The sequence below is a fragment of the Nyctereutes procyonoides genome, unplaced genomic scaffold (assembly GCF_905146905.1).
Source record: "Nyctereutes procyonoides isolate TBG_1078 unplaced genomic scaffold, NYPRO_anot_genome, whole genome shotgun sequence".
In the NCBI taxonomy this organism is placed as follows: domain Eukaryota; kingdom Metazoa; phylum Chordata; class Mammalia; order Carnivora; family Canidae; genus Nyctereutes; species Nyctereutes procyonoides.
In genome coordinates this window covers 23,633,795-23,658,128 of record NW_026575082.1, presented here as the reverse complement: position 1 = coordinate 23,658,128, position 24,334 = coordinate 23,633,795, and the positions used below count along the sequence as shown (strand labels likewise).

Below are 24,334 nucleotides of genomic sequence, written 5' to 3'. Positions count from 1 at the left end.
CCTGTGCTGAGTTTTAAACCGCCTATTACAGGTGGCAGGTAAAATGAGAAAGAAGGGCATGGTATTCTGGGTAGAGGGATCAGTCTGCATGCAGAATTAAAAATATCTTTTGGGTTTGTTAAGTACAGGAAATTATTGTTTGATGACAGGTGAGAGTGATTTCTTTGATCTGATGGGGCAAACGGAAAAGTACAATGACTGAGAAATGATTGGGATTCTCATGAAGGGAAATGCAAACTTTCAAGAAGTTAGGTAAGGAGATAGGAAAGACACTGAACAGTAAGTAAAGCAGGACTTGGGTTTATAGTCCTGCTTGGGGACTGTATTTGGGGAGGTGTATTTTAGGCTAGAAGGAAGTTGAAGGTATATATAGAGATATATTTGAAAATGATTTAGCTGGAGGACGCTAGGCCTTGTTGACTTACTACACTAGGGAAAGGCAGAGTGGGAGAGGAAGAAATCAAGAATGGGATCTCCGATTCCCATCTGGTCAGATAACAAGAGGAGAGACAAGTTTGAGTGAAAAGTAATGAGTCTGTTTTACATGTATTTATTAATTCAAGGTGATCACTGGTTTTGTTTCTTTTTCTTTCTTTCTTTATTAATAGTAGAAGCTACAGCTTTTTATTTTTAAGTCCATTTCTTTTTTTTTTCTAGTAATCTCTATACCCAACATGGGGCTCCAACTCACAATCCCCAAATCAAGAGTCCATACTCTTCTGACTGAGCCAGCCAGGCACCCCAGCCACTGTTTTTTTTTTTTTTTTTAAGCCAATATTTCCAAGTTTTCTCAACTTTATTCTTGAAAAGCCACTTATATATGAATTGACCATTGTCTTTGTGGCACCTCTGTGCTCCTTTAAAGACCTCATGATGCCGTTAAACCTACTGGATTATAACTCCACAAGGACAGGGGTTACTTCTTGTATCCCGGGAGTCCAAAATAGTGCCTGGCACTTAGTACTTAGTAAATATTTGAATCAATCCCACTTTATTTTGCTTCCATATATTTTTTTTTTATTTATTTATGATAGTCACAGAGAGAGAGAGAGAGAGAGGCGGAGACACAGGCAGAGAGAGAAGCAGGCTCCATGCACCGGGAGCCCGACGTGGGATTCGATCCCGGGTCTCCAGGATCGCGCCCTCGGGCCAAAGGCAGGCGCCAAACCGCTGCGCCACCCAGGGATCCCTATTTTGCTTCCATATTTACATGTCCACCACCTTGAAGGTTATTTCCTTAAGGGTAGGGTGGTCTCACGGTAGTCTTTGCATTTCTAGTGCCTGGTGTGGAGCCTGACTCACAGTAAAGGGCTCAATAAATAGTAGCTGTTCCTGCTTTTCTCCTCCTCCTCCTCTTCTTCATTATCATCTGCTATTTAAGAACATTTTTTATTTTTGTTAATTTTTGTCCTTGGTGTTAAATAATAGTAACTTAGGGTTTTGTTTTTCTGGTAGGGAAGCTAGTCCTCCATTTTAGATGTTTACGTTTAATTTCCAAAGGCCAAAACTTTGAGCATAAATGCTGACTGATGTAGACATTATTTTGGACGCTTAATTTCAGGTACATCTATATAATGGGAATACAAGAAAGAAATGAAAAGCTGTTTTATAGAATTCTGCAAGATGATATCGAAAGTTTGATGCCGATTGTGTACACGCCAACAGTGGGTCTTGCCTGTTCCCAGTATGGACACATCTTTAGAAGACCTAAGTAAGGCTGATTTTCAAAAATATTTTTGTAAATGATGATTGTGTAGGAAAAATAGCACTCCCTAGCACCCCTTACATTTCTCTTTAAAGATTGCGATCTTATGTCAATCACGTTTCCCTTCTCCCAAAAGCTTCATTAGGATAAAAAGGGGTCAATAAAAAAAAAAGGGGGGGGTCAATAAAAACCCAACATGTTCATATCTTGCTTTTGTAGAATCGGCAACATTCATTCCTAATCCTCTGTAAGTTATGATTGTTAGAAGAACTGTGCATTTCTGTACCAAAAACAGGGGGTACTTTAGTTTTGGTAGCAGATTCTCCAGAGTTCTCATTGATGTCAACTTGATAGTCTGTCCAAATTAAAAGATTCTCATTTTTTTTTGTTGGCTTTAATTTCTATTGTTTGTTCTTTTTTTATGAACTTCTTCAAATTTCAATTTCAAATAGTTCTAGCACCTCCACTATTGTAAATAGAAAGAGTACTGGAGTGGACGTCTACTGAGGTCTTCTCATCAGTCTCTTTCTCCCTCTGGATCTGTTTTCTCATAAAATCGGGATGCTAGCGCCTACCCAAGAGCAGCTGAGAAGGTCACAGGAGGACCTGAGGAGACCGTTTCCTCGTAAACTTTTAATTTGTGTTTTCTTGTTGCGTTCCTCTCACCTGTTAGCGTTTTCACCATCCTCACGCCTTTCCCATGTCCTGCTGATACAGATGTAGCCTCAGTTAATGTGTGGATAGTGTTGATCTTCACTCGCCTCTCATCTAACCTAGTGGCTTTCAGACTTTAACGTGTGTAACAAAACACCGTGGGACTTAAAATGATGATCCGTGCCAGCCTTCCTCTCCTTCTCATTCCCAAGATTTTAATGAAAAAGGAGAAGATGTGGAGGTCTGCATTTTAATGAACATGGTTGGCAACAGTATTGCAGGTGTTCCCTGGAAGATACTTTGAGAACACTGTTGTATCCTGTGTACTGACATCAGCTAATGTGTCTTAAACGTTTCTTAAGTTAACCCAGCTGTTGAGCTCCTTTAGAGTTTCTTTTTCATTTAGATTAGGGGTTCTCAATCCAGATTAAAGGGCAAGGAGAAAAAGACCTATTTATGCCTGGGCCCCACCTATAGATTCTGGTTCAGTCAGGCTGGACTTGGGCCCCCGTGTAGGTGTTTCATAGAAGTTCCTGGTGTGGTTCTGACATGTGTCCAGTGCTCAGAAGTGACATGAAGCATGGAGAGTATGACTTTGGGGTGAGGGCAGATACTGTGTTTTTTTACACAGAAGATGGTCTTGTATTTAGATAAGTAAATCTTGACCTAAACTCCAGGTCGGTTAAATCAGAATCTCTGGGGATGGGGGCCCTGGCATTATTTAAAAAGCCCATCGGGTGATTCTAGTATATAGCTATGGTTGAGAAACTGTTTAAACTCATTTGAGCCAGGATAGCAATGCCAAAGTTGAGATACCAATGAGAAGGTTCAGTGTAAGAACCAGTGTGAAGGCCCTGGGACCTGTTGGCCTTCCTCTGTACCTGACTCATTTTCTCCCCCATCCCCTTCTTCTTTTCATCTCTTCTTTTTTAAAATCCAGATGCTTTATCTCACTTGGATAGCAGTATACTGTGTGTTGAAAATAACTTCATTTTTTCCTAATGCTTCAAGGGTGGCTTCTCTTGCGTGAAGTTACTTTTCTTTGTTCCCTTCCTGCTCCTTCAGATTTCAAATGATCAGTTTTACTGAGTTTTAATAGTAATTTACATAGCTTTATTACGCTCTCCTGCATTGATGGTTGATTTTTATACTGCTTTCTACTGGAGGTGTATCGAGTTTCTTCTTGGGTAAAACGATTATATCATTTAATAATGATCTTTGTTGCAGCTTCCGTGTGAGCAATGCAATTACAGTTTGAAGTAGCTGAAAATGTTTGAAAATAATCCAGTATTGATTTCACTAAATCTGCTCAGAAATGATACTGTGTCTTGATGTTTTATTAAAATATCTAAATATTCCAGTTATGAACAAAAACTTAGGAGAAAACAAAAAACTGTTGTGAAATGCAAAGGTGTTTTTGTTCTGTTGCAGGGGATTATTTATTTCAATCTCAGACAGAGGTCATGTTAGATCAATTGTGGATAACTGGCCAGAAAATCATGTTAAGGTACTACTAATAGCACAACCTTCCTCTTCAAGATGTTTTTTTCCTTCTTTGTAAGTTACCTCTGAATTTACAAGATAGTTTTCATTGTTGCTGATTTATTTTGCACTTGCATACATGCGAGTTTAGTGCTCTGAGGAAATCGTGATAATAATAATTGCAAAACGGTCACCAGTACAGAGTTCGACTCGGACTGAAATGGGAGTTCACGAGGTGAACCTATCACTATCGCTACCACTGGGGTTTCTCGCCTTCTCTGTATTCCTTTTCTGTTTCTATTGATACTATTCTAGGTAGAGAAAACACATTAAAATGCCATAAAAACTTTTCCTTTTGGTGGGTAGTGAGAGGATTATGTTTTTGTTTTTTTTTTCCTAAATCTCGGATAGGTTTTAGATCCTTAAGCAAATCTAAAACTCTTAAGAGTTTCAAATGTAATAAATACAAATCTTGGTCAATCTGGCTATCTTTCACAAAGTAAAATCTAATGATTTACTTAAGATCTTTTGGTAGACTTCAGTGCTTATTACAGGCAGTAATCTTACTTGCCTTTATAACATGTCTTCCTCACCAAAATAACCTTTGATGAATAATTGTGAGTTCTAATAATCTAGAAAACAATTTGGCCAGATAATTAAACTCCTAACATCATCTTAAAACCTTGTAGATAGGTATATTTTTTTATTTTAGATCTTTTTTCTGCCCCCCACTGTTGTTAAGGTGTTTCTTGTTTGGCCTAGGTTATTACGTGGGAGCAGCATGTTCCTTTCTAACCTTGTTTTTCTCTTCTGGTTAATCTCTATCAGAAGTTTGCCTGCCTCTCCCCAGTTTAGTCTTTGTGAAGATATATAAGCTGAACCTCCAGTCAGAAGCATTCTGTTTCTAAACCAAAGACTAAGGGAAATCACATCTAGTTCATCTCTATTTTAATACCTAGATTCTAGAAATCCTAGAATTTTAAGTGTTCTTGTTTGGTTTACTTGGAAGTTAGTCCAGAAGCAATTTTTTAAAGTGACAGTGAAAATATATGAAGAGAATATTTTTTTTCAAATGCCTTTTTTCTCTAGTACCCCATTTTTGACAACTTTTAATTTATATATTTTTTTGTAATTAAGGCTGTTGTGGTGACTGATGGAGAGAGAATTCTGGGTCTCGGAGATCTGGGTGTCTATGGAATGGGAATCCCAGTAGGAAAACTTTGTTTGTATACAGCTTGTGCAGGAATACGGCCTGATAGATGCCTGCCTGTGTGTATTGATGTAGGAACGGATAATCCAGTGAGTAAAACCATTTTCCTCTTTTGATCTTCCTCCTGTATATGAAAAACAAAAGTTTTATTACACTCTTCCTTTTGAAGATAATATGAGAAAAATTTTTTGATGAAAGTTAGTCTTTGCTTAAACTATGTTTTTCTTTTTAATTTAAATATAGCACATCATGAGTTTCAAGTGTATGTTTCAGTAATTCATCAATTGTGTATAACGCCCATTGCTCATCATATCACGTGCCCTCCTGTCACCCAGCTACCCCGTCCCCAATCCCTTCTCCCCCTTCCCTTCAGCAAACCTCTGTTTCCCAAACTTTCAGTATTTATATAAATAACAGTAAATTAAGCCTGTTTAGAGTTTCTGGAAGGAAATGTAGTAAGGTTTTAAAAATTACATTGGTAACTTTTTAAATTGCAATTTTTGCTTTATAGAATATGTTTAAGCTGGTTTTATAACAAAATGATTTTATTTTTACATTTGGTCTTATAGGCACTCTTAAAAGATCCATTTTACATGGGCTTATATCAGAAAAGAGATCGATCACAACGTTATGATGACCTGATTGATGAGTTTATGAAAGCCATTACTGACAGGTATTTTTTTTAAGTTTGAGTAAATGAAGGCATCTTCAATTACTAAAAGAAAGGCACCACAGTTTTGTTTTCCTTTATCTCTTTTGAAGATGCATAGAAGGAGATTACGTTTTTGAGAGCTTGGGTCCTGTCCTGCCCGCCTTGGTGTGCTGATGCTGGCGACAGCCTGTCTTGCCCTCCTGCGTTACCTGGCCTCCTGTGGGAAGGCTGCACTCCCTGCTCCTGCCAGACCCTCGCTGTCAGTCCTTCCTCCAGCCCTTAGCACCTGGGCTCCCTTCCACCATTCCTGGGACTCTTGGGCAGCTTTCATATTTTAAATTCACTAACCATTGGTCTTCCTGTCTTTCCACCTCTGCAGCATCTGATCAGGTTTCCTCCTTCTTCATCCTTGAAATTCTCTCTTAACTACTAGAAGGCTTTCCTAACTTGATCTTTCTTCCACCTCTGTCTTTGTCATCTTCACTGGTTCTTCTTGCTCACTTTCATTAAATGAGGATGAGTCCATAGTTCTCTTCTCTTTGAGTCGTGTGAGCTCTGTGACTCCTAAACCCATGAAAACCCATCTCTAGTCCAGCCTCTCTCTGAGACCTGCATCTCCGACGTCCAGAATCCTCCATCTAGACATTATGTTGCTCCTTCATATTCATGTGCAAAACAACTTCCCTTAGCCAACTGCCCATCTTCCCTTTAGCCAGCCTCTGTTAATGGCAACAACATTCACCCTCTGGCCAAAACTTTGCTCTTGATATTATCTTTGACTCTTCCTCCTTCTCCATCAAGCCCTACGGAGTCTGTCAGTTCCCAGACCCAGATGGTACTCCCACTTAAATGCCTCAGAGATACATCTCCTCTTTTCCATCCTCACAGCCTTTCTGCAGATCCTCCTCTCTCTCTGGGGTACTTCTAAACCTGCCTTCAATTTCTCTCCTATGCATTTGATCTCCACCTTACCTCTCAGTTAATCTTATAAAAACATGCACTTCATCATGTCATTCTTTTGCTTGAAATTGCTCCATAGTTCCCTGTTGTCATAGGGTAAAGTCCCAACTCTTCATGACCTAGCCCAGCCCTACCTTTTACAATACTAGTACATAGAAGATACTGAAAAATTAATGCCTTTTCAGAGTCAAAGTTGACATCTAAAACTAAACTTTTCTTTTTTTTCACATATTCAAGAATTTAGTAAGCACTTTGTAGTGTAGCCATACAATGAAATACTTCTTTTTTTTTTTTAACTAAACTTTTCATCTTCCCAGAAATTGTCATCTCTTCCTCACGTCTTCACGTCCCTACCTTGGACAATCAAATAGTGTCTTCTTAGTCATCCATATTGTCATGGCACTTGAACAGCTTTTCCCTTACTTCCCAGGTGGTCCTCATCAAGCTCTGTTTGCTCATTCTAATGTCTCATAATTGTCCCTTTAACCTCTCGTGGCTTCTCCTTCAGATTTTCTTGTCCCCGTACCATAGGAGCCTCCTAGCTGCTTCTCCACACACTAGTATGTGCTACATATCACTGAATACAGAACAAAGTCCTCATTCCCTAGTTTTGCATTTAAGATTCTCTTATATATGGCCCCAGCCTACCTTAACCAACTTCTCTTTATCCTTTCATATAAACCCTGAAATATATAACCTGACTTTTGAAAATTCAGTGTCACCAAACTAAGCCTTTTTTTTTTCTTCCTACCTCTTTACTTTTTGTTCTTTCAGGGCCCAGGTAAAGTCTTACCTCCTTTTTAGGCCTTCCCTTACCCCAGCTTACCAAGACAATTAGTATCTTACTTTGAATCCCTGTGAAGTCCTGCAGAAATGATTTTTTAACCTCTTATATAAACTTTCCTGTGTTGCTGTTTGACTGCTAATATAATGAGAATACACATATAAATTATATGCTTTATGAGACTCAGATAAAAGTTTCTTTTTAGGAAGTTATTTCATGCTTATATGTGCTGGGCAACCTCATAGGTACTTGGAAATAGTTTGTACTGATTAATACCCCATAGGTTGACCCCATAAAATTTTCTGAATAAGTAATAGATTTCTACATCTCGACTCCAGTTTTCACAGGCTCCAGAAATTGCGAGGTGGCCTTAAATGGACTAACATGATACATTATTTTTAAATGAGATCATAAGGAGTATTAGACAGGAAAGCTGTTTAATAGTGGCATTTTCAACACAGCTATTATGGATTTGCTGTTTTTAGATATGGACAGAACACACTTATTCAGTTTGAAGACTTTGGAAATCATAATGCATTCAGGTTCTTGAGAAAATATCGAGAAAAGTATTGCACCTTCAATGATGATATTCAAGGTAAAGCAAAAAAAAAAAACCCACAGGTTTTTCATCCCTACTCTGTTTAAATTATGTTTTTAATGTGCCCATTTTTTATTTTAAAAAAATCTTTATTTTGGGGAGCGCCTGGGTGGCTCAGTTCGGTTGAGTGTCGGACTCTTGATTTCTGCTCAGGTTATGATCGCAGGGTTGTGAGATCAGGCCCCAAGTTGTCTCTGCGCTCAGCCAGGAGTTGACTTTGAGATTCTTTGCCTCTGTCCCTCCCCCATGTTGGCGTGCACTCTCTCGTTCTCTCTTCCTCAAATAAATCTTTTTTAAAAATCTTTATTTTTCTTACAGGAACAGCTGCAGTAGCTCTAGCAGGTCTTCTTGCAGCACAAAAAGTTATTGGTAAATCATTCTCAGAACACAAAATCTTATTCCTTGGAGCAGGAGAGGTAAGTGTTTGTAAGCTTTTAGAATTTAAAACCAACAGTCTGCTTTAGAGTTGGAAAAATGGGACATAATGAGCTTTTAATTTTGTTGAGATTTCTATGAATTGAAGATCTCTTTTTAAAGTAGATAATTTAAAATGTTTAGAGAGAATATCACTAAGAATCAATTTTTGTGTGATTTGTTACAGAAGAATGAACCAAATATTCCTCATGATAGACAGTCCTCATATATAAAGTAATTCAAGCATTGTATCATACCCTGGTCTTTATTTTTTAAATTTATGTTTTGTTGGACAGGCTGCTCTTGGAATTGCAAATCTCATAGTTATGGCTATGGTAGAAAACGGCCTCTCAGAAGAAGAGGCACAAAAGAAAATTTGGATGGTTGACAAGTTTGGTTTATTATTTAAGGTAAGGTATTTAAATCTCAGAGAAGCAAAAGAATGTTGTTACAATGATATTTTTGGTTTGACTTTTTAGAAATATTATCAGTTCTTAAAATATTGTATCACACTGGACTATCCAGATTGTACCAGTTGGAGACCTTCTGGTATGTTCTCAACAGAAATCCTCTAGTCTCCTTTTTGTCTTTCATAAAGACTCTTGCTTCATAGTCAAGTCATAATCTCCACGTTGGCACTGGACGTATTCTCTCTTGCTTTGTTCTCTGACCCTAACTATATCAAGCAACCATATAAATAAGATTGTACTTCACCTTTCTAAAACTGGGTTTTAATGGGACCTCAGAAGTTTCTAATTAAATTGTTAGCAGGACACCTGGCATTTGAGCAGAAATTCTTTAACCATTCAGAGATCATAAGCCCTTGTAGCAGTCTAAGAGAAATCCCTGGACCCTTTCCTGAAGCCAGTTCGTGGATAATAAAGAGCTTCCATCCCATTAATTTAGTATCCCTTGCACCTGCCTGCCTCCCTAGCACTGATTGCTATTTTTAGTAGCTTAAGAAATGCCTTGTATTTTATGCCTGTAACACATTAGGTAAACTCATTCCTGGTTGAACCTATCCAGGACACAATGTTGTTGTATTTTTGCTGTACGTAATGACATACAGCAGTGACTTGAAACATACATCTTTGGAACAGATTTATTTCAATGTACTTTGTTTCAGCTTTGAAATCTTTTTTTTTTCTTTTTAAATCTTTTTTCTTAACTAATACTAGCAACTGTTACTACAAGAAATAAAACGAAAAAGCATCGGAATAAAAAATCTTGAGCACTTAAATTATACATAATTTAAAATAGTAGTTTAAAACGTACCAACCTCGTGATAAGACTCTACAGGTATTACCTCATATAATCTTCTCAAAAATTCTGTGAAGTTTTACAAAATAAGGAAACTGAAGTTTGAAAAGGGCAGGTGACTTTTCCAGGGTCTTCAGCATGTATGTAGTGGCTGTAAGAGTGACACCCAGGCAGCCTGACCGTGAAGCTGGTCTCTTAACCATTCGGCTCTGCTGCCTCCCAAGTGCGCTGTAACCACGTATTTGCTTCTCTGTAGGATACAAGGATCATAAACCTTGTTCTTTTAGAAGGCTGTTTTTACTGGTCCACAGTTTGATGCGTCCTTTTGTGATGCTAATTTTCATAAATGTTTTCTAATTCTTTTTTTAATTTTTATTTATTTATGATAGAGAGAGGGAGAGGCAGAGACACAGGCAGAGGGAGAAGCAGGCTCCATGCACCGGGAGCCCGATGTGGGATTCGATCCTGGGTCTCCAGGATCGTGCCCCAGGCCAAAGGCAGGCGCCAAACCACTGCGCCACCCAGGGATCCCTAATTTTTTTTTTATATTTGTTACGAGTTGGGTCTAGAATGAATATATGCAGCAGGTGAGCACAGATGAGAATCCCTGTATATCTGCAAGTTGAGGGTATAGTTTTCTTTTAGGATGTGTGAATAGTTTGACCTATGGGTTTTAGGGGTCCAGTCTCTCTTGGTGACCCAAACACTACCCTCCTTTTTAAAACTGAGAATTTCCTGTTGAACCCACATACTGGAGAGTTGTGGTCCTCCTGGGGGCAAGCATAAGAAGCCACTCTTCTGAAAACCTGGATCTGTTTAGGTTATATGTCGGCCTTTTGATTAACTTTCCATCCAGCTGCTGATGGTATGCTGCTTTTCCCAGACCCTGCTAGTTCTTACCTAGGGTCATTCCGGAGTTCTGATAGAAGAATTCACCTATGCAGCAGGGTCTTCTCTTTTGCCAAAATAAGGAAGTGGATTTCTCAGCCTGGTTGGTTTTTGCATTCAATGTGTTTTTGCCTGCTTCACACTGTTGAGAAATTCCTCATTGTTCTAGTTTGTCAGTGGTATGTCTCCTGGCCTTGTAACACTACTAAGGAAATAATTTTTATAGTTTTTGGCCTGGGATTTCGAGAGGAAAGCACGTTTCTTCATTCAGCCATCTTGAACCACAATTCCGTTCCTCTCGTTTCAGAACTTTTGCTAGTACAAGACCACGATGTTCATCTGCAACTCTGAAATCCCAAAGTTGTTTTTCTTTTTAAATTGGTAATAAATCTGATTGGCTTGAACTTCCCTGGTAGCAAAGCCAGAGAGGATATTTGTAGTCTTGATCTTTCGTATGTAGCATACTAGTCCTAAGTTTTGTTAGTTTGGGGTGCCCATGTTGGTGGGACTTATAATATTGTATATATTGCCATAATATATTACTAAAACATGAAAAATTCTGAATTCCAAAATACATCTAGCCCAGATAAGGGATTGTAAGCCCTTGTGCCATTTTGGATTTAGAAGCACTTTCACAAAGTGAGTATTTGAGAGGGGCTAGAAAGTTCCTGGTTATGATGGAATTTCATTTATTTTTTTGTATCTGGATTTTGTGGATACTGCAGAGATAGAATTGGAAGATAGATGTTGAAGAGGAAAGTAAATGAGAGTGAAAAGACATTCCTATTGTAGAGACAATGTGTGATTCATAATGATGTCTTTTTGATTAATCCTCAGTAAGCATCTACTAAAAAAATACTGTATTTTTCCCAAAAATTCAGGGGCGGAAAGCTAAAATAGAGAATCATCAGGAACCATTTGCTCATTCAGCCCCAGGGATCATACCTGATACTTTTGAAGATGCAGTCAATATACTCAGGCCTTCAGCTATAATTGGTGAGTAGAGTTGTCGAAAAATCATTGTATCACTTCACTATATGTTGCCGGTCATAACTACCAGACAGTACTAAAAATCAAACGACTGATTTTATCTTGCTTTCAGCATATAGTGTGGTTTTCTGTGATAGCCTTTTGGTCATAGCGTGTAAAGTTCAATTAACAGATGTTGCCTGTGCTTTTAAGTATGGGAAGCTGTGCAGTTGATCATGCTTTGCTTTTAGAATTGGCGTGACTGCTGCACTCAAAACCTGAAAAAGACCAAGGTCACCTGACAGGCTGAACCAAGACAGTCCTATGCAGAGTCAAGGCTTTGCGTTTGCAACAAAGCAGAAAGCTTTGGTATGTTTTGAGAGTCAGGCACTGCATAGCTATGCCAAAATGGCATTGGGTTCACGGCAGAAAATGTAAAAGTCCTTTTTTTTTTTTTAAGATTAATTTATTTTAGAGACAGAAAGAGTGAGCAGGGGTAGGCGGGTGGGAAGAGTAGAGGGACAGACAAGTAGACTCCACGCTGAGCATGGAGCCTGACACAGGGATCGATCTCAGGACCCTGAGATCATGACCTGAGGTAAAACCAAGAGTTGGATGCTTCACTGACCGAGCCACCCAGATGCCCCAGAAAGTGTAAAGTCTTTAAAAGAGGAGCCCTTTCATTTCCTATATAGCTGTGAGATTTGGATCTATAATTTTTTAGTAATTATACCACTTTCTTGTAGAAGCCCTTTTGAATGTTAAATAGTAAAACAGTCACAAACAGTAAGTTTCTATGGTTATTAGCTTCTTCACTGATTAGAACTCATAATTTTTTAGAGCAAGAGGACATCTTAAAGATCATTCAATCAGTTCCTCTCAAAACTCAATACGGAAACCTAAGAATCTATCCATTGACTCTGGAGGGTCAAGGAAACAAAAATTAAAAATGTTTAATTCTTTTAGAACTTATGGACTCCTAAAAATATGTCCACACCCCTCCACATGAAGAAACACTGAATATAAATTACTTTTTAAAAAATTTATTTAAATTCAATTAATTGACATAAAACGTATTATTGGTTTCAGAGGTAGAGGTCAGTGACTCATCAGTCTTATATAACACCCAGTGCTCCTTCCATCACGTGCCCTCCTTATTGCCCATCACCCAGTTACCCCATTTCCCCACCACCCCCCCCTCCAGCAGCCCTCTTTTCATTTCTTATTGTTAAGATCTCTTATGGTTTATCTCCCTCTCTGATTTTGTCTTATTTTATTTTTTTCCTCTCTTCCCCTGTGATCCTGCATTTCAGATTCCTTTTTTACATAAGAAAATTAGGCACAGAGATGTTAAACCACTTGCCCAAGTTTTGTGACTATTTCATAAGGCCAGGAGTGACACAGAGTAAACCCTGAAACTCTCGTCTCTAGATCAGTATTTTTCTTTATTTCATACTGTTTTATAAAATGGAATTGAAAATTAATTGTTTTCACTGTTGAATACAAATGTTCTTACTAGATGAACTGGAGAAGTACTCTGCTGAGCCATTGCTTGGTCCCCAGATTCCCATCATGGCCTGAGTGTTCTTCATGCTGTGCTTCTGTAACACTGAATACTTGGCACCTGTTACACATTTTCTCTTTTTCTGTTGACTTTGTTTTTCAACTGTAAGCTGCATCGTACTCAATCTTATATCCCAGTGGCCTAATACAGTGTCTGAGATGTGATAGCGGCTTAAGAGAAGGTCATTAAATTGAATCAAGAAAGTAGATTGTTTTAGTCAAGATGACTTTTTATCCCTTCTAAATTCCTATTATTTTGTAATGAATACCAGAGTTTAACAATTTAACATTTGAGATGAAAGTTTTTATCTTTTTAAAAATCTATTTTTGTGATAAAATACACATAAAATTTGCCTTTATAACCATTTTTAAGTGTAAAATTGGGTATTGTTAAATGCATTCACATTGTTGTGCAGCTGGTGTCTGGAACTTATTTTGCAGACTTGAAGCTCCATACCCATTAAGCAAATACTTTCCCCTAGCCCTTGGCTATCACCATTCTACTTTTTGTGTTCATGAATTTGACTATTCTAGGTATCTCATGTAAGTGGAATCATAACAGTATTTGTCCTTTTGTGACTGGCTTATTTTACTTAGCATAAAGTCCTCACGGTTCATTCATGTTGTAGCAAGTTTTATCTTCTTCACCAGACAGTGATGGAGATAGTCATACTCTTTCTTTATTTCCTACAATTTACTATGTGAGATAAACAATAAATATTTAAGTGAAAACTTTTAGCGTTTTATTTTTGTTTTCAGATTCGAGATTGTGTTCCCATGGCATTTTCTCAGTGATATAAAATCTTTCTTTGTAATGGGAGTTTACCTGGGCTTTTGTTGTATTAAACCTATTCTACAATAGGTCTACCTATTCTGCTGTGGATAAGAATTATGTCACCTGTAAAAAAAAGTTGCTTTTCTCCCCCCTTATCTATCATAGGAGTTGCAGGAGCCGGCCGACTCTTCACTCCTGGTGTGATCAAAGCCATGGCTGATATCAATGAAAGACCTGTAATATTTGCATTAAGCAATCCTACAGCGATGGCTGAGTGCACCGCTGAGGAAGCGTATACACTTACAGAGGTACTAATAATTATGTGAACTCGTTCAGTCTCCTGTTTGCCCTTACTGGCCTTAGTGACACATTCTTGCATAATACTTTTCATGGTCACTCTAGAGATTACGGTGTGCACCCGTGGATCATCAATTTCTGATATAAAATTATTGCATGTGTGAATTCTGGAAAGTAATTCCCTTCTATCTCCATTTTAACACCTCCACGTCTTGTGTGCTGTTGTTGTGGATTTTAATTCTCTCTGTATCTTAAACCCCAAAGCTGTTATTGTTCTAAACACAAAATACTCACTTTGATACATTTTAATATCTTCTCTTGCCATTCTGTCCTTCCTGTGTGTCTCTGCTTTTACCTTGGATCATTTTCCTTCTACCAGAAGAATTTTCCTTGAGTGTGGATCTGATGAATTTCCCTTAATAATCTATTTGCCTTCATTTTGAAGAATATCTTTTCACTGTGCATAGAAGTAAAACTTGGTAGAGATATTATTCTATTGTTTTCTGACTTCTGTTTTCCTTTTGATACATCATTTTGTCTTGGGTTTCACTACAATGGGCATAGTTTGTGGGGTTTTTTATATTTATTCCACCTGGGACTGTAGAACTCTTTATCATGATGAAGAGTTAGAAATATCTCCTTTGTGATCTGTGTTAGAAATATCTCTGAGTTGGCTGCATTCTCTCTCTCCTCTCGTAGGACTCCAGTTATATGAATGTCAGACTTTTTTACATATGTATCTCTTCTACTACTTTCTATATATACCATCCTGTTTGCATACTGTGTGGATTTTTTTTTTTTTTTTTTTTTTTAGATTTTTATTTATTTCCTTGAAAGAGAAAGAGAGAGAGGAGGAAGTGGAGGAGAGGGAGAGGGAGAAACAGACACCACGCTGAGCACAGAGCCCAATGTGGGGCTTGATCCCTAACTCTGAGATCATGACCTGAGCTGAAATCAAGAGTCAGATACTTACCTGTCTGAGCCACCCAGGTGCCCCTGCATACTGTGTTTTAATCTGGTGATTTTCCTTGGACTTATATTCCAGTTTGCATATATTCTTTTTAGCTATGCTAATCTATTATTAGTTTCTTAATTTTATTGTATTTTTCATTTGTAGAATTTCCATTTGATTATTTTTCTAATTATTTAGTGTCATAGACTTACACTGGCATATTATAGAAATAATTCATTAAATAAAGTCTGCTTTCTTGCCCTCATGTTTCATAAAACAATTCTTTTCACTCTCTTCAGTGTTAGGGTTTGTCCTTATGAGGGCCATTGTTTTTAGTCATCATCTGACAGCTGTCAGGAACAAATTTTTACTTTCATCCAAATCATTTAGGATTTAGTTCTTTTGAACTTTTTGACACTGCCATGGGGTTATATCCCAATTACGAATATCTGCTCCTATACCATTAGGACAGTTAGATTTTTTTCCTACTGTTCTGTAGGGATTTATTTGTAATCTCCACATATAATCACTTTCTTCTGTATTATTCTTGTAAAGTGATCTTTAAGTGGTCCCAGGAAGTGATATTTAAATGCTGTTTATATTAATACCCACCAGGAATACTTGTTGGGTCATGTACTTCAGAATAGGTAACCAATCTATGATAAGTGTTTTTGTCTCCACTCTATTAAAAACGTTTTTTATTATGGAAAATTCCAAACATATACAGAAGTAAAAATAGTGTAATCAGCTCCCGTATACCAAAACAAGCTGTAGAAATTATCACCTCATCATCAATCTTGTTTCTTGTACATCTTACCCACCGTGGGTTATTTTGAAGCTGTTCTCAAGACATCACTTCATTGTATTACAGTATATTTCTCAAAAGTTAAGAGTTCTTTTAAAAATACAATCACAGTATCATCATACCTCATAATTTTAACAGTTATTTAAAAATACGTATTTCATCTTTCTGCATAGCTATGGTTCTCTGCTAAAACAGTCTGTCTTGTCGTTTAATTTCTCACATGCATGAATCATAAATAAAGTTACTGTATGATAGCAACAAATACCTCACTCTCTGGGAGTTCTTCTATTATTTGTCTTTCTCTTGGCTATGCAGTTCTTAGATTTTTGTAAGCCTAGTTTTATTTTTGTTTTTTGCTTCCTTACTGGGTGCTAGATGGTGTGGGGGAACAGTTGAGCAGTAATTTAAGGCTCTGCGTGAAGGGGCTTTCCCTTTCCCTCTGGTAGGTGTTGGTCTGGAGCAACTCACCGTAATGTAATCAGGATGCAATCCATGGGGTGCCCGCTCGAGTTCTGTGGTTTACCCCTTCTCCCAGCGTGTAACCCTTTTGGGCATGAATCAAAAGTTCTGAGGGTATTTATTAGCACACATCATCCCTAGCAGCCCCTGAACTTTACTTTTCTCTCTGTCATTGTGCGACTCCTGAGAGCTTTGTTGTGCAGGCTCTCAGCATGTGAGATACGGGCTCACATATCTTGTTTTCCTCTTCTTCTGCATCTTGAATATCTCCCACACCCACGCTCTCACTATCTTCCTAGGACTACTGCTTCCTTAACAGATATTCTTCATGCATTTTATCCAGTTTTTCTCATTGTTATCAGAGGGAGAACTGGTGTGAAACAGCCTAGATTATGGCCAAAGCAGAACCTTCTCATAACTTTCCATACTTAGTATCCATGCTCCTTATGTCTTTAGCATTCTTTTCTCATCACTGCCAAAAAATTTGATACATACATTCTCTCCAAATTCCTTTCATTTCATATTGCCACTCAGTTTAGTCAAAATAAATCCTCCTAAATTGGTTTCCAGTGGTTATGGTTATAGTAATCATTGAAACTTCTAATAGTTATTGAAATCTTTCTCTTTGAAATCAAGCATCTAGATATCAAATAAATAAATAAAAATCAGTTTCTATTTACTACACTGTCTTACCTTTTTACCAAAGTATGGTATCCTGTTTACTAGTGTTTCCTACTTAAAATTAGTGGTATTGCCCCCCAAATTAAATCTTAGTCTTATACAATGACTATTTGATAGATATACTCAGTGTATCAGTGAGCTTTGGCAGTTTAGAAATCTAAAACTTAAATGTTTTGGGCAGTTGTTGTATATTACTGGAAGGCTGCCCAAACATCTAAGAATTGTATTTTGTGAATAAATACTGTTGTAATTAGATGTACGTTTTTGGAATGAATAAAAATCCTCCAAGGAGACTCATTTGATATATTGTATTCCATCAATTCTAAGATGCAGATTTTTTCTCGATATTGTATTATCTCCTAAAAAGGATAAAAAAATCATTGTCATAGATCAACTTTACATAAATTCCTTCTTAGTGTTACATAAAATAATGACATAAATTATGTATTTGCAGTCACCTCTTAAATTTTTAGCGTCCTTCTGTTTTCAATAGAGAGACGTCTTGGTGTTACTCTAACACCCTCTGCTGCTTAGTGAAAAAAATACTTTTTTTTAATTCTTGAACTTCAGAATTAGAACACTTGGTTATCATTAAGATCTAGCCACATTTAAACAGTAGGCTGATTATGAAAGAAAAAATAATAACCTGAAGAACTGCTGTAGAATCTTGCCATTCTAGAGAAGATGTCCAAGATCTTTCTAAATTTCCAATTTACTGATATCATGAGAATGTAACATTTTTCCTATAAAAAGCTTATATTGTATAAACCACTTTATAAAGCTATTAAAATTAGTGGTATCACAAAAATCATCTGTTAATATGCGCATTATCATTGTAACATATGGCATTAGCCATGAGCTGACTTTAATCTTCAAAGAAACACAGTTTCATCACAAGTAGAGCTATACTTGGAACAGAGAGAGAATAAGCATAGCTATCTGGAGAAAATGATAAATCTGCCTGACATTGTAGCTTCAGGATAGCCACCTGGGCTCACCACTAGCATAGTTGGACAGGTTCTACACTTTGTGTCATTTTGAAACTGTAAGTATGTCTTGTAAAAGTAATAATTAATATACATCGTAGACCTCAGATGGTCCAAAGTGTCAAATTCTTGGTTAAATCCACTAATGCCAACGGTCTGGTCTACTTCAAAGAATAATCAACCTTGGTATAATATACGTTTTTAGATCTAGAGAGAAGAAGACAAAAGCATTGTCTTAGCACTTACTATTCTGTGTTTAGATTTTTTTTTTAATTTATTTATGATAGTCACACAGGGAGAGAGAGAGAGAGAGAGAAGCAGAGACACAGGCAGAGGGAGAAGCAGGCTCCATGCACTGGGAGCCTGACGTGGGATTCGATCCCGGGTCTCCAGGATTGCGCCCTGGGCCAAAGGCAGGCGCCAAACCGCTGCGCCACCCAGGGATCCCTATTCTGTGTTTAGAATATTCCCAATGTTCAGTTGCCATGTCAGTTTGTCCATCCTACTGGGTGGAGATAGTTCAGTTTTCTATAAATCATCTCTTACTTAATCCAGATATTCAAATATGACTTACTTTTGGGGCGCCTGGGTGGCTCAGTTAGTCAAGCGACTAACTCTTGATTTTGGCTCAGGTTATGACCTCGGGGTCGTGGGACGGAACCCTGAGATGGGCTCTGTGCTTAGAGCACAGTCCACCTGGAACATACTCTCCCTTTCCCTCTGCCCCTCCCCTGTGCACAGAGAAGCTTTCTCTCAAATAAATAAATAATCTTCAAAAAATAGAAATAAAAAATATGACTTACTCTAGTCATACTTTAGCATAATAGACCATGGTCTTCGGAATAATAAAAAAAAAATCTGGATTCAAGTTTAACTGCTACAATTGTAATGTGTGAATTTTACAAAGTATTTGGAAATCTAAGAGGTAGTTTTCTGAGATTCTTTTTTTTTTTAATATTTTATTTATTTATTCATGAGAGACACACAGAGAGGCAGAGACACAGGCAGAGGGAGAAGCAGGCTCCATGCAGGGAGCCCGACGTGGGACTCGATCCCGGGTCTCCAGGATCACGCCCTGGGCTGAAGGCAGGCGCTAAACTGCTGAGCCACCCAGGGATCCCCTTTTTTTTTTTATGTCTGTGAAATGAAGATGATAATCGCATAAGGCTTTTTATGCACGCTAAACTGAGCTAACACAGAGTACCTGGTACGGAGCCAAAAATAGCAGATGAACAGTCAGTGTCCAGTCTAATTGTTGATGTGCTCCCCTTCATTCACACATGATTTATATTATTTGGGATGATATCTGTTGGTCCATTTATACTTTAAACTTTTCAAGGAAATAGAAATGTCAGGGTTTTTTGGTTTATTAATAGATAGTTTTCAACTTTATGTGAATGTATGCTATGCATAAAAGTTCATTATGATAAGAATTTTAATGGAAAGATTAAGTTATGTAGTAAGTTTTGCCTATTGACAAGTAATCTATTGGTCTGTTTTAGTACAGGATTTAATTTTGTTTGGATTCACGTTAAGTCCACGTAGTTACAAATTAAGAGTATTTCATTTCTTAACAGGGAAGATGTTTGTTTGCCAGTGGCAGTCCATTTGAGCCAGTGAAACTCAGTGATGGGCAGCTCTTTACACCAGGCCAAGGAAACAATGTGTATATTTTTCCAGGTAAATGCCAGTATTACTTATGTTAAAAATTAATGGTTAATTATGTTAAAATACTTCACGAAATCATCAGGGAAACATAAGTCACAACTACAATGAGAATAATCCCTTACAGCTATCAGAACGGCTAAAATCAACAACACAAGAAACAGCAGGTGTTGGAGAGGATGTGGAGAAAGGGGAGCCCTCTCGCACTGCGGTGGGCGGGTGGGGATGCAAACTGGTGCAGCCACTTTGGACACAGCATGGAGGTTCCTCAAAAGGTTAAAAATAGGGCTAACCCTGTGATACAGCAATTGCGCTACTCGGTATTTACCCAAGGAATGCAAAATACTAATTCAAAGGGATACATGCTCCTGGTGTTCACAGCAGCATTGCCTACAGTAGCCAAGCTATGGAAACAGCCCAGTGTCCCCTGGGTACCTTCTTATTGTACTTCTCAGCTATAAATACTGTCGGTTGTTTGCTTTGCGTGTTTCTGACAGTTTAGTTTACTACCATCACGACTGATACACTTATCCTCCCTTACCTTGATTCCGGCTAAAGACCATGTATGTGCACTTCCCACTGTTAAATATAGTAGTGAACACCTACCTCCTAATACCTTGCTTCCTCTACCTCTCAGTTTGTCTTACTATTTTTAGTTTTCCTAGTAGTTTATTTTTATATAACATATCTAAAAAGCTTTCAGTAGCAACTAATGACAGTTTTTATTAGCTTCCTACTGTTGAAAGTCTCGTATTTAGGTTTCTTATCTGCTCTTAATTCCATCCCTCAATTTTGGCTAATTAACATTTCTACATTGCACAGAGGGTTTTTAGACATGTACATTGTGTTGTTATTTTCTGTGCTTTGTCTACAGATTGATTCTCAAGTTACATTATTATATATTATTTACGTCTAAACAAGAGTATAATTTTATAAATATAGTAGAATATGTAGTTCTAGATTACAAAATTTTTGAAACTCAAAGTAAAAATCTTTCAAGTATCAGGTATAGTGACTCTTTAATTTCCTGCTGACTTTCCTCACTTCTGGGTCCTACCCCACAGCAGACTTTTTTTTTTTTTTTTTTTTTTTAAGATTTGTCTATTTATGAGAGAGAGAGAGCAAGAGCAAGTGCGGGGAGGGGCCGAGGGAGCGAATCCCAAGCCGACTCCCTGCTGCGTGGGGACCCTGCTGCTCCCTCTCACAACCCAAGGTCATGACTTGAACCGGAACCTCAGGGCTTCCCTGACTGAGCCCCGCAGGCGCCCCCCTCAGCAGACTGACTCTCGTGTCCCAACTGCCGTTGTCTCTCTCACGTGCTATTTCTGTCCCGGTGCTATTCCTCTCTGTCTTGGTCTCATTTTTCCGAAGTACATCTTTTGAATAAATGTTTTTATTAAGCATGGAAGAAAACTTTCTGAATTTTTACTTATCTTAAAAATGTCTTTATTTTGTCTTCTCCTCACATGGTAGTTTGGTTAGGTAGACATGTGTACCTGGAAAGCCCATTCCCTCAGATCTTTGAATATATTTCTCCATTTTATGTTGCTGTAAGAAATCTGATGTCATTGAGATTCTCATTTCTTTATACGTACTAGCTTTTTCTCCCTAAAAATACTTAAAATTTTCTCTTTATCTTCAGAGTTCTGAAAGGTTACTAGGATGCATCCAGATTTGGGCTTATTTTCATTTATTATGCATATCCATGTAGGGCCAGTTCACTATATTTTCTTTTCCAAGGGATTTTTTAAATTCTTTTTTCTTTCTCATTTCTTTCCTTCCATTATTTCTTTTATTTCTCTTATGGAACTTGTGTTAGACCATGATCAAATACCTCTATTGTAGGGATCCCTGGGTGGCACAGCGGTTTGGCGCCTGCCTTTGGCCCAGGGCGCGATCCTGGAGACCCGGGATCGAATCCCACGTCAGGCTCCCGGTGCATGGAGCCTGCTTCTCCCTCTGCCTGTGTCTCTGCCTCTCTCTCTCTCTCTCTCTGTGACTATCATAAATAAATAAAAAATAAATAAAAAAAAAATACCTCTATTGTAAATTTTATTTCACGTTTCCGTGTCTACCTTTTTAATTCTGTAACATGAAGGAGCTCTATGGCATTCACTCATTCATTCATCTGTTCTGGTTTTCAGCACTCTTATTGCTCATTTCAAAAGTCTTTTCGTATAGGGCATCTGGCTGACTCAGTCCATAGAACATGTAACTCTTGATCTCAGGGTCATGAGTTCAAGCCCCATGTTGGGCGTGGAGCCTACTTAAAACTGAAAATTTAAAACAACAAAAAAAGTATTTTTTTATTATAAAAATTTCAAACACAAAAGCAGAGACAAGAATGAAATCTCATGTTCAAGTCACCCACATTTCAGCAGTTACCAACATGTAACTATATTTTCTTACCCATTCTTTCCTCACTGGGTTATTTTAAAGCAAATCAGAGACATCATATAATTCCATTTGTAACTACTGCAGTATGTATCTCTGAACAAGTAATTTTTAAAATTAAACATAACTATAATACCGGTGTCATACATATGAAATTAACATTTGCTTAATATCCCATATCATTAGTTCAGTAGGTTCAAATATTTTTTATTCCCAATACCTTTATCTTATCCTAAAATCACTTTTTTTTATAGCCACTTTCATTTTTTTTTTTTAAGACTTCAGGATCCTTTTGAATTTCTTCTGAGAGCTAAGATTCTTTTAAATATTTCTTCCTTTGTGCTGTTCATTTTCTATAAATTTCTGGTGATCCTGGAACACCCAGGTGGCTTAGCAGTTTGGTGCCTGCCCTCGGGCTCAGGGCATGATCCTGGGGTCCTGGGATCAAGTCCCACGTCGGGCTCCCTGCACGGAGCCTGCTTCTCCCTCTGCCTGTGTCTCTGCCTCTCTGTGTGTCTCTCGTGAATAAATATATAATTTAAAAAAAGATTTTTCTGGTGATCCTTAGTTCATTCATTTTAATGAAAAACTTTGTTGAGTAAAATAGGGAATCGACCTGAATTTCCTTTGTCTTTCTCCTTGTGGGCTTCTCCCTGATGAGTTGACTGTAGGTGCTAAGATTTCATGTCTTTTATGGTAGATTTTTAGTGGATGTAGGCTAGCATCAAGCAAGCATGCTATTACTGTTGTCAAAGTAAAGAAGAAAAAAATAAATTTATTATAATAATAAAAAAAAAGTAAAGAAGACTTTTAGCCTGTGAATATCCCAGTGCTTTTGTTACGAATTTTTCTCCCCGTAGCTATTTTATGTCTAGAATTCTACGCTGCTCATCTCTTGAGACCTACTGTCCATTATAGAAACTTTCCCATCACCAGTGATCTCTTTATAGAACTTGACAATGTTCAAAATCAATCTGTTCTACCCAGCAGTATTTCTGTGGCAGAAAGGCATAAGAGCAAAGAAACGAATACCTATCCGCTGAATTTAACAATGTCATTTTCTGTGTCTTACTTGACTAATAAGGAATTTGGCAATTGATGATTTTTATACAATACTACAAAGTCCTAAGTTTACTGTTAACCATTATCAGCACCATTATCTATAAATATGGATACACAAATGATTTGATGTAGAGGTAAAAGTGGACTGGAAAGCAGGAGGCCAAAAGTTTGTTTATAAAAAAATGTAAGGCTCCAATGATGTTTGAATTACTTGGTCCAGCAATTATAACTGGATAAAATAACAACAAAAATCAGACCTTGAAAGGGCCAAAGGCTAAAAAGATACTGACTAATGAAATACTCAAGAGTTCTGGATCAAGGTTGGGGAGAGAACTAGAGCTCAGAAAACCAGCATGTGAAGTTTTGCACTGGAGGCGTTCTCTCGTCGGCAAGGAGTGGCCGCACAGCAAAGCGGTGCTTTTCATGGAGGGAGGGCAAGCATTAGAGTCTGGCATCTGTCAGGAATGGGGTTCTAGTGAACCACTGATGGGACTGAAGTGCTAAAGGCTGTACCTTGGAATATGGGTATAGTTTGCACTATCACATGGTGACCTGGAAAGCCTCAGATCTTTGTCTTGACCTACCAGCATCCACAGGGCCGGGCCAGAAGCAAACAGAAATGAAATCTTCTGTGGCACAAGGTAACACTATCCTTGTCTTGAAGTTACTTTCACAAATTTTAAAATACACCCCCAGTTAAAAAATAAAAGATAAAGATGCGCATAAAAGACAAGACAGTGCCAGAAACAACAAGAAAACTCTGGAATTCTGGATATAAAACAGGTATTATGAAATCAGTATGCCTATTGTGTTTATGGAGATAAAATCGAAGCTTGAAAAATTCAACCAAGTAACACTAAGTTCTAGAATTGAAAAACTAAAATAAATTCAAGAACTCAGTGAATGAGGCCCAGTGCAGATTAGACTGAAGAGAATGAAACTATAAGATAGGTCAGAAGAAATGATCCAGAGACCAAAGCAAGAGAAAAATATAGGAAAGCAGATATATACCTTTAATTGATACACTGTGTGTAGTCCCAGAAGATAGCATAAGAATGAAGCAGAGGCAGTATTTGTATGCTTCGTGGCTGAGAATTTCTTAGAACCTGATGATGACGT

The 24,334-nt window shown here is 37.7% G+C and overlaps 1 protein-coding gene across 2 annotated transcripts in view; it reads left to right on the top strand.

Moving 5' to 3' along the window:
* The window catches only part of LOC129514600 (NAD-dependent malic enzyme, mitochondrial), a 48,734-nt gene that overhangs the window by 16,153 nt on the left and 8,247 nt on the right, over positions 1–24,334 (top strand). For both annotated transcript variants that reach the window (XM_055333329.1, XM_055333330.1), the window contains 10 exons: positions 1,562–1,711; positions 3,791–3,866; positions 4,979–5,140; positions 5,621–5,724; positions 7,933–8,042; positions 8,364–8,461; positions 8,756–8,869; positions 11,489–11,603; positions 14,080–14,222; positions 19,672–19,774. In XM_055333329.1, coding sequence (XP_055189304.1) covers positions 1,562–1,711; positions 3,791–3,866; positions 4,979–5,140; positions 5,621–5,724; positions 7,933–8,042; positions 8,364–8,461; positions 8,756–8,869; positions 11,489–11,603; positions 14,080–14,222; positions 19,672–19,774 — 1,175 coding nt within the window. The remainder of the gene's footprint in view (positions 1–1,561; positions 1,712–3,790; positions 3,867–4,978; positions 5,141–5,620; positions 5,725–7,932; positions 8,043–8,363; positions 8,462–8,755; positions 8,870–11,488; positions 11,604–14,079; positions 14,223–19,671; positions 19,775–24,334) is intronic.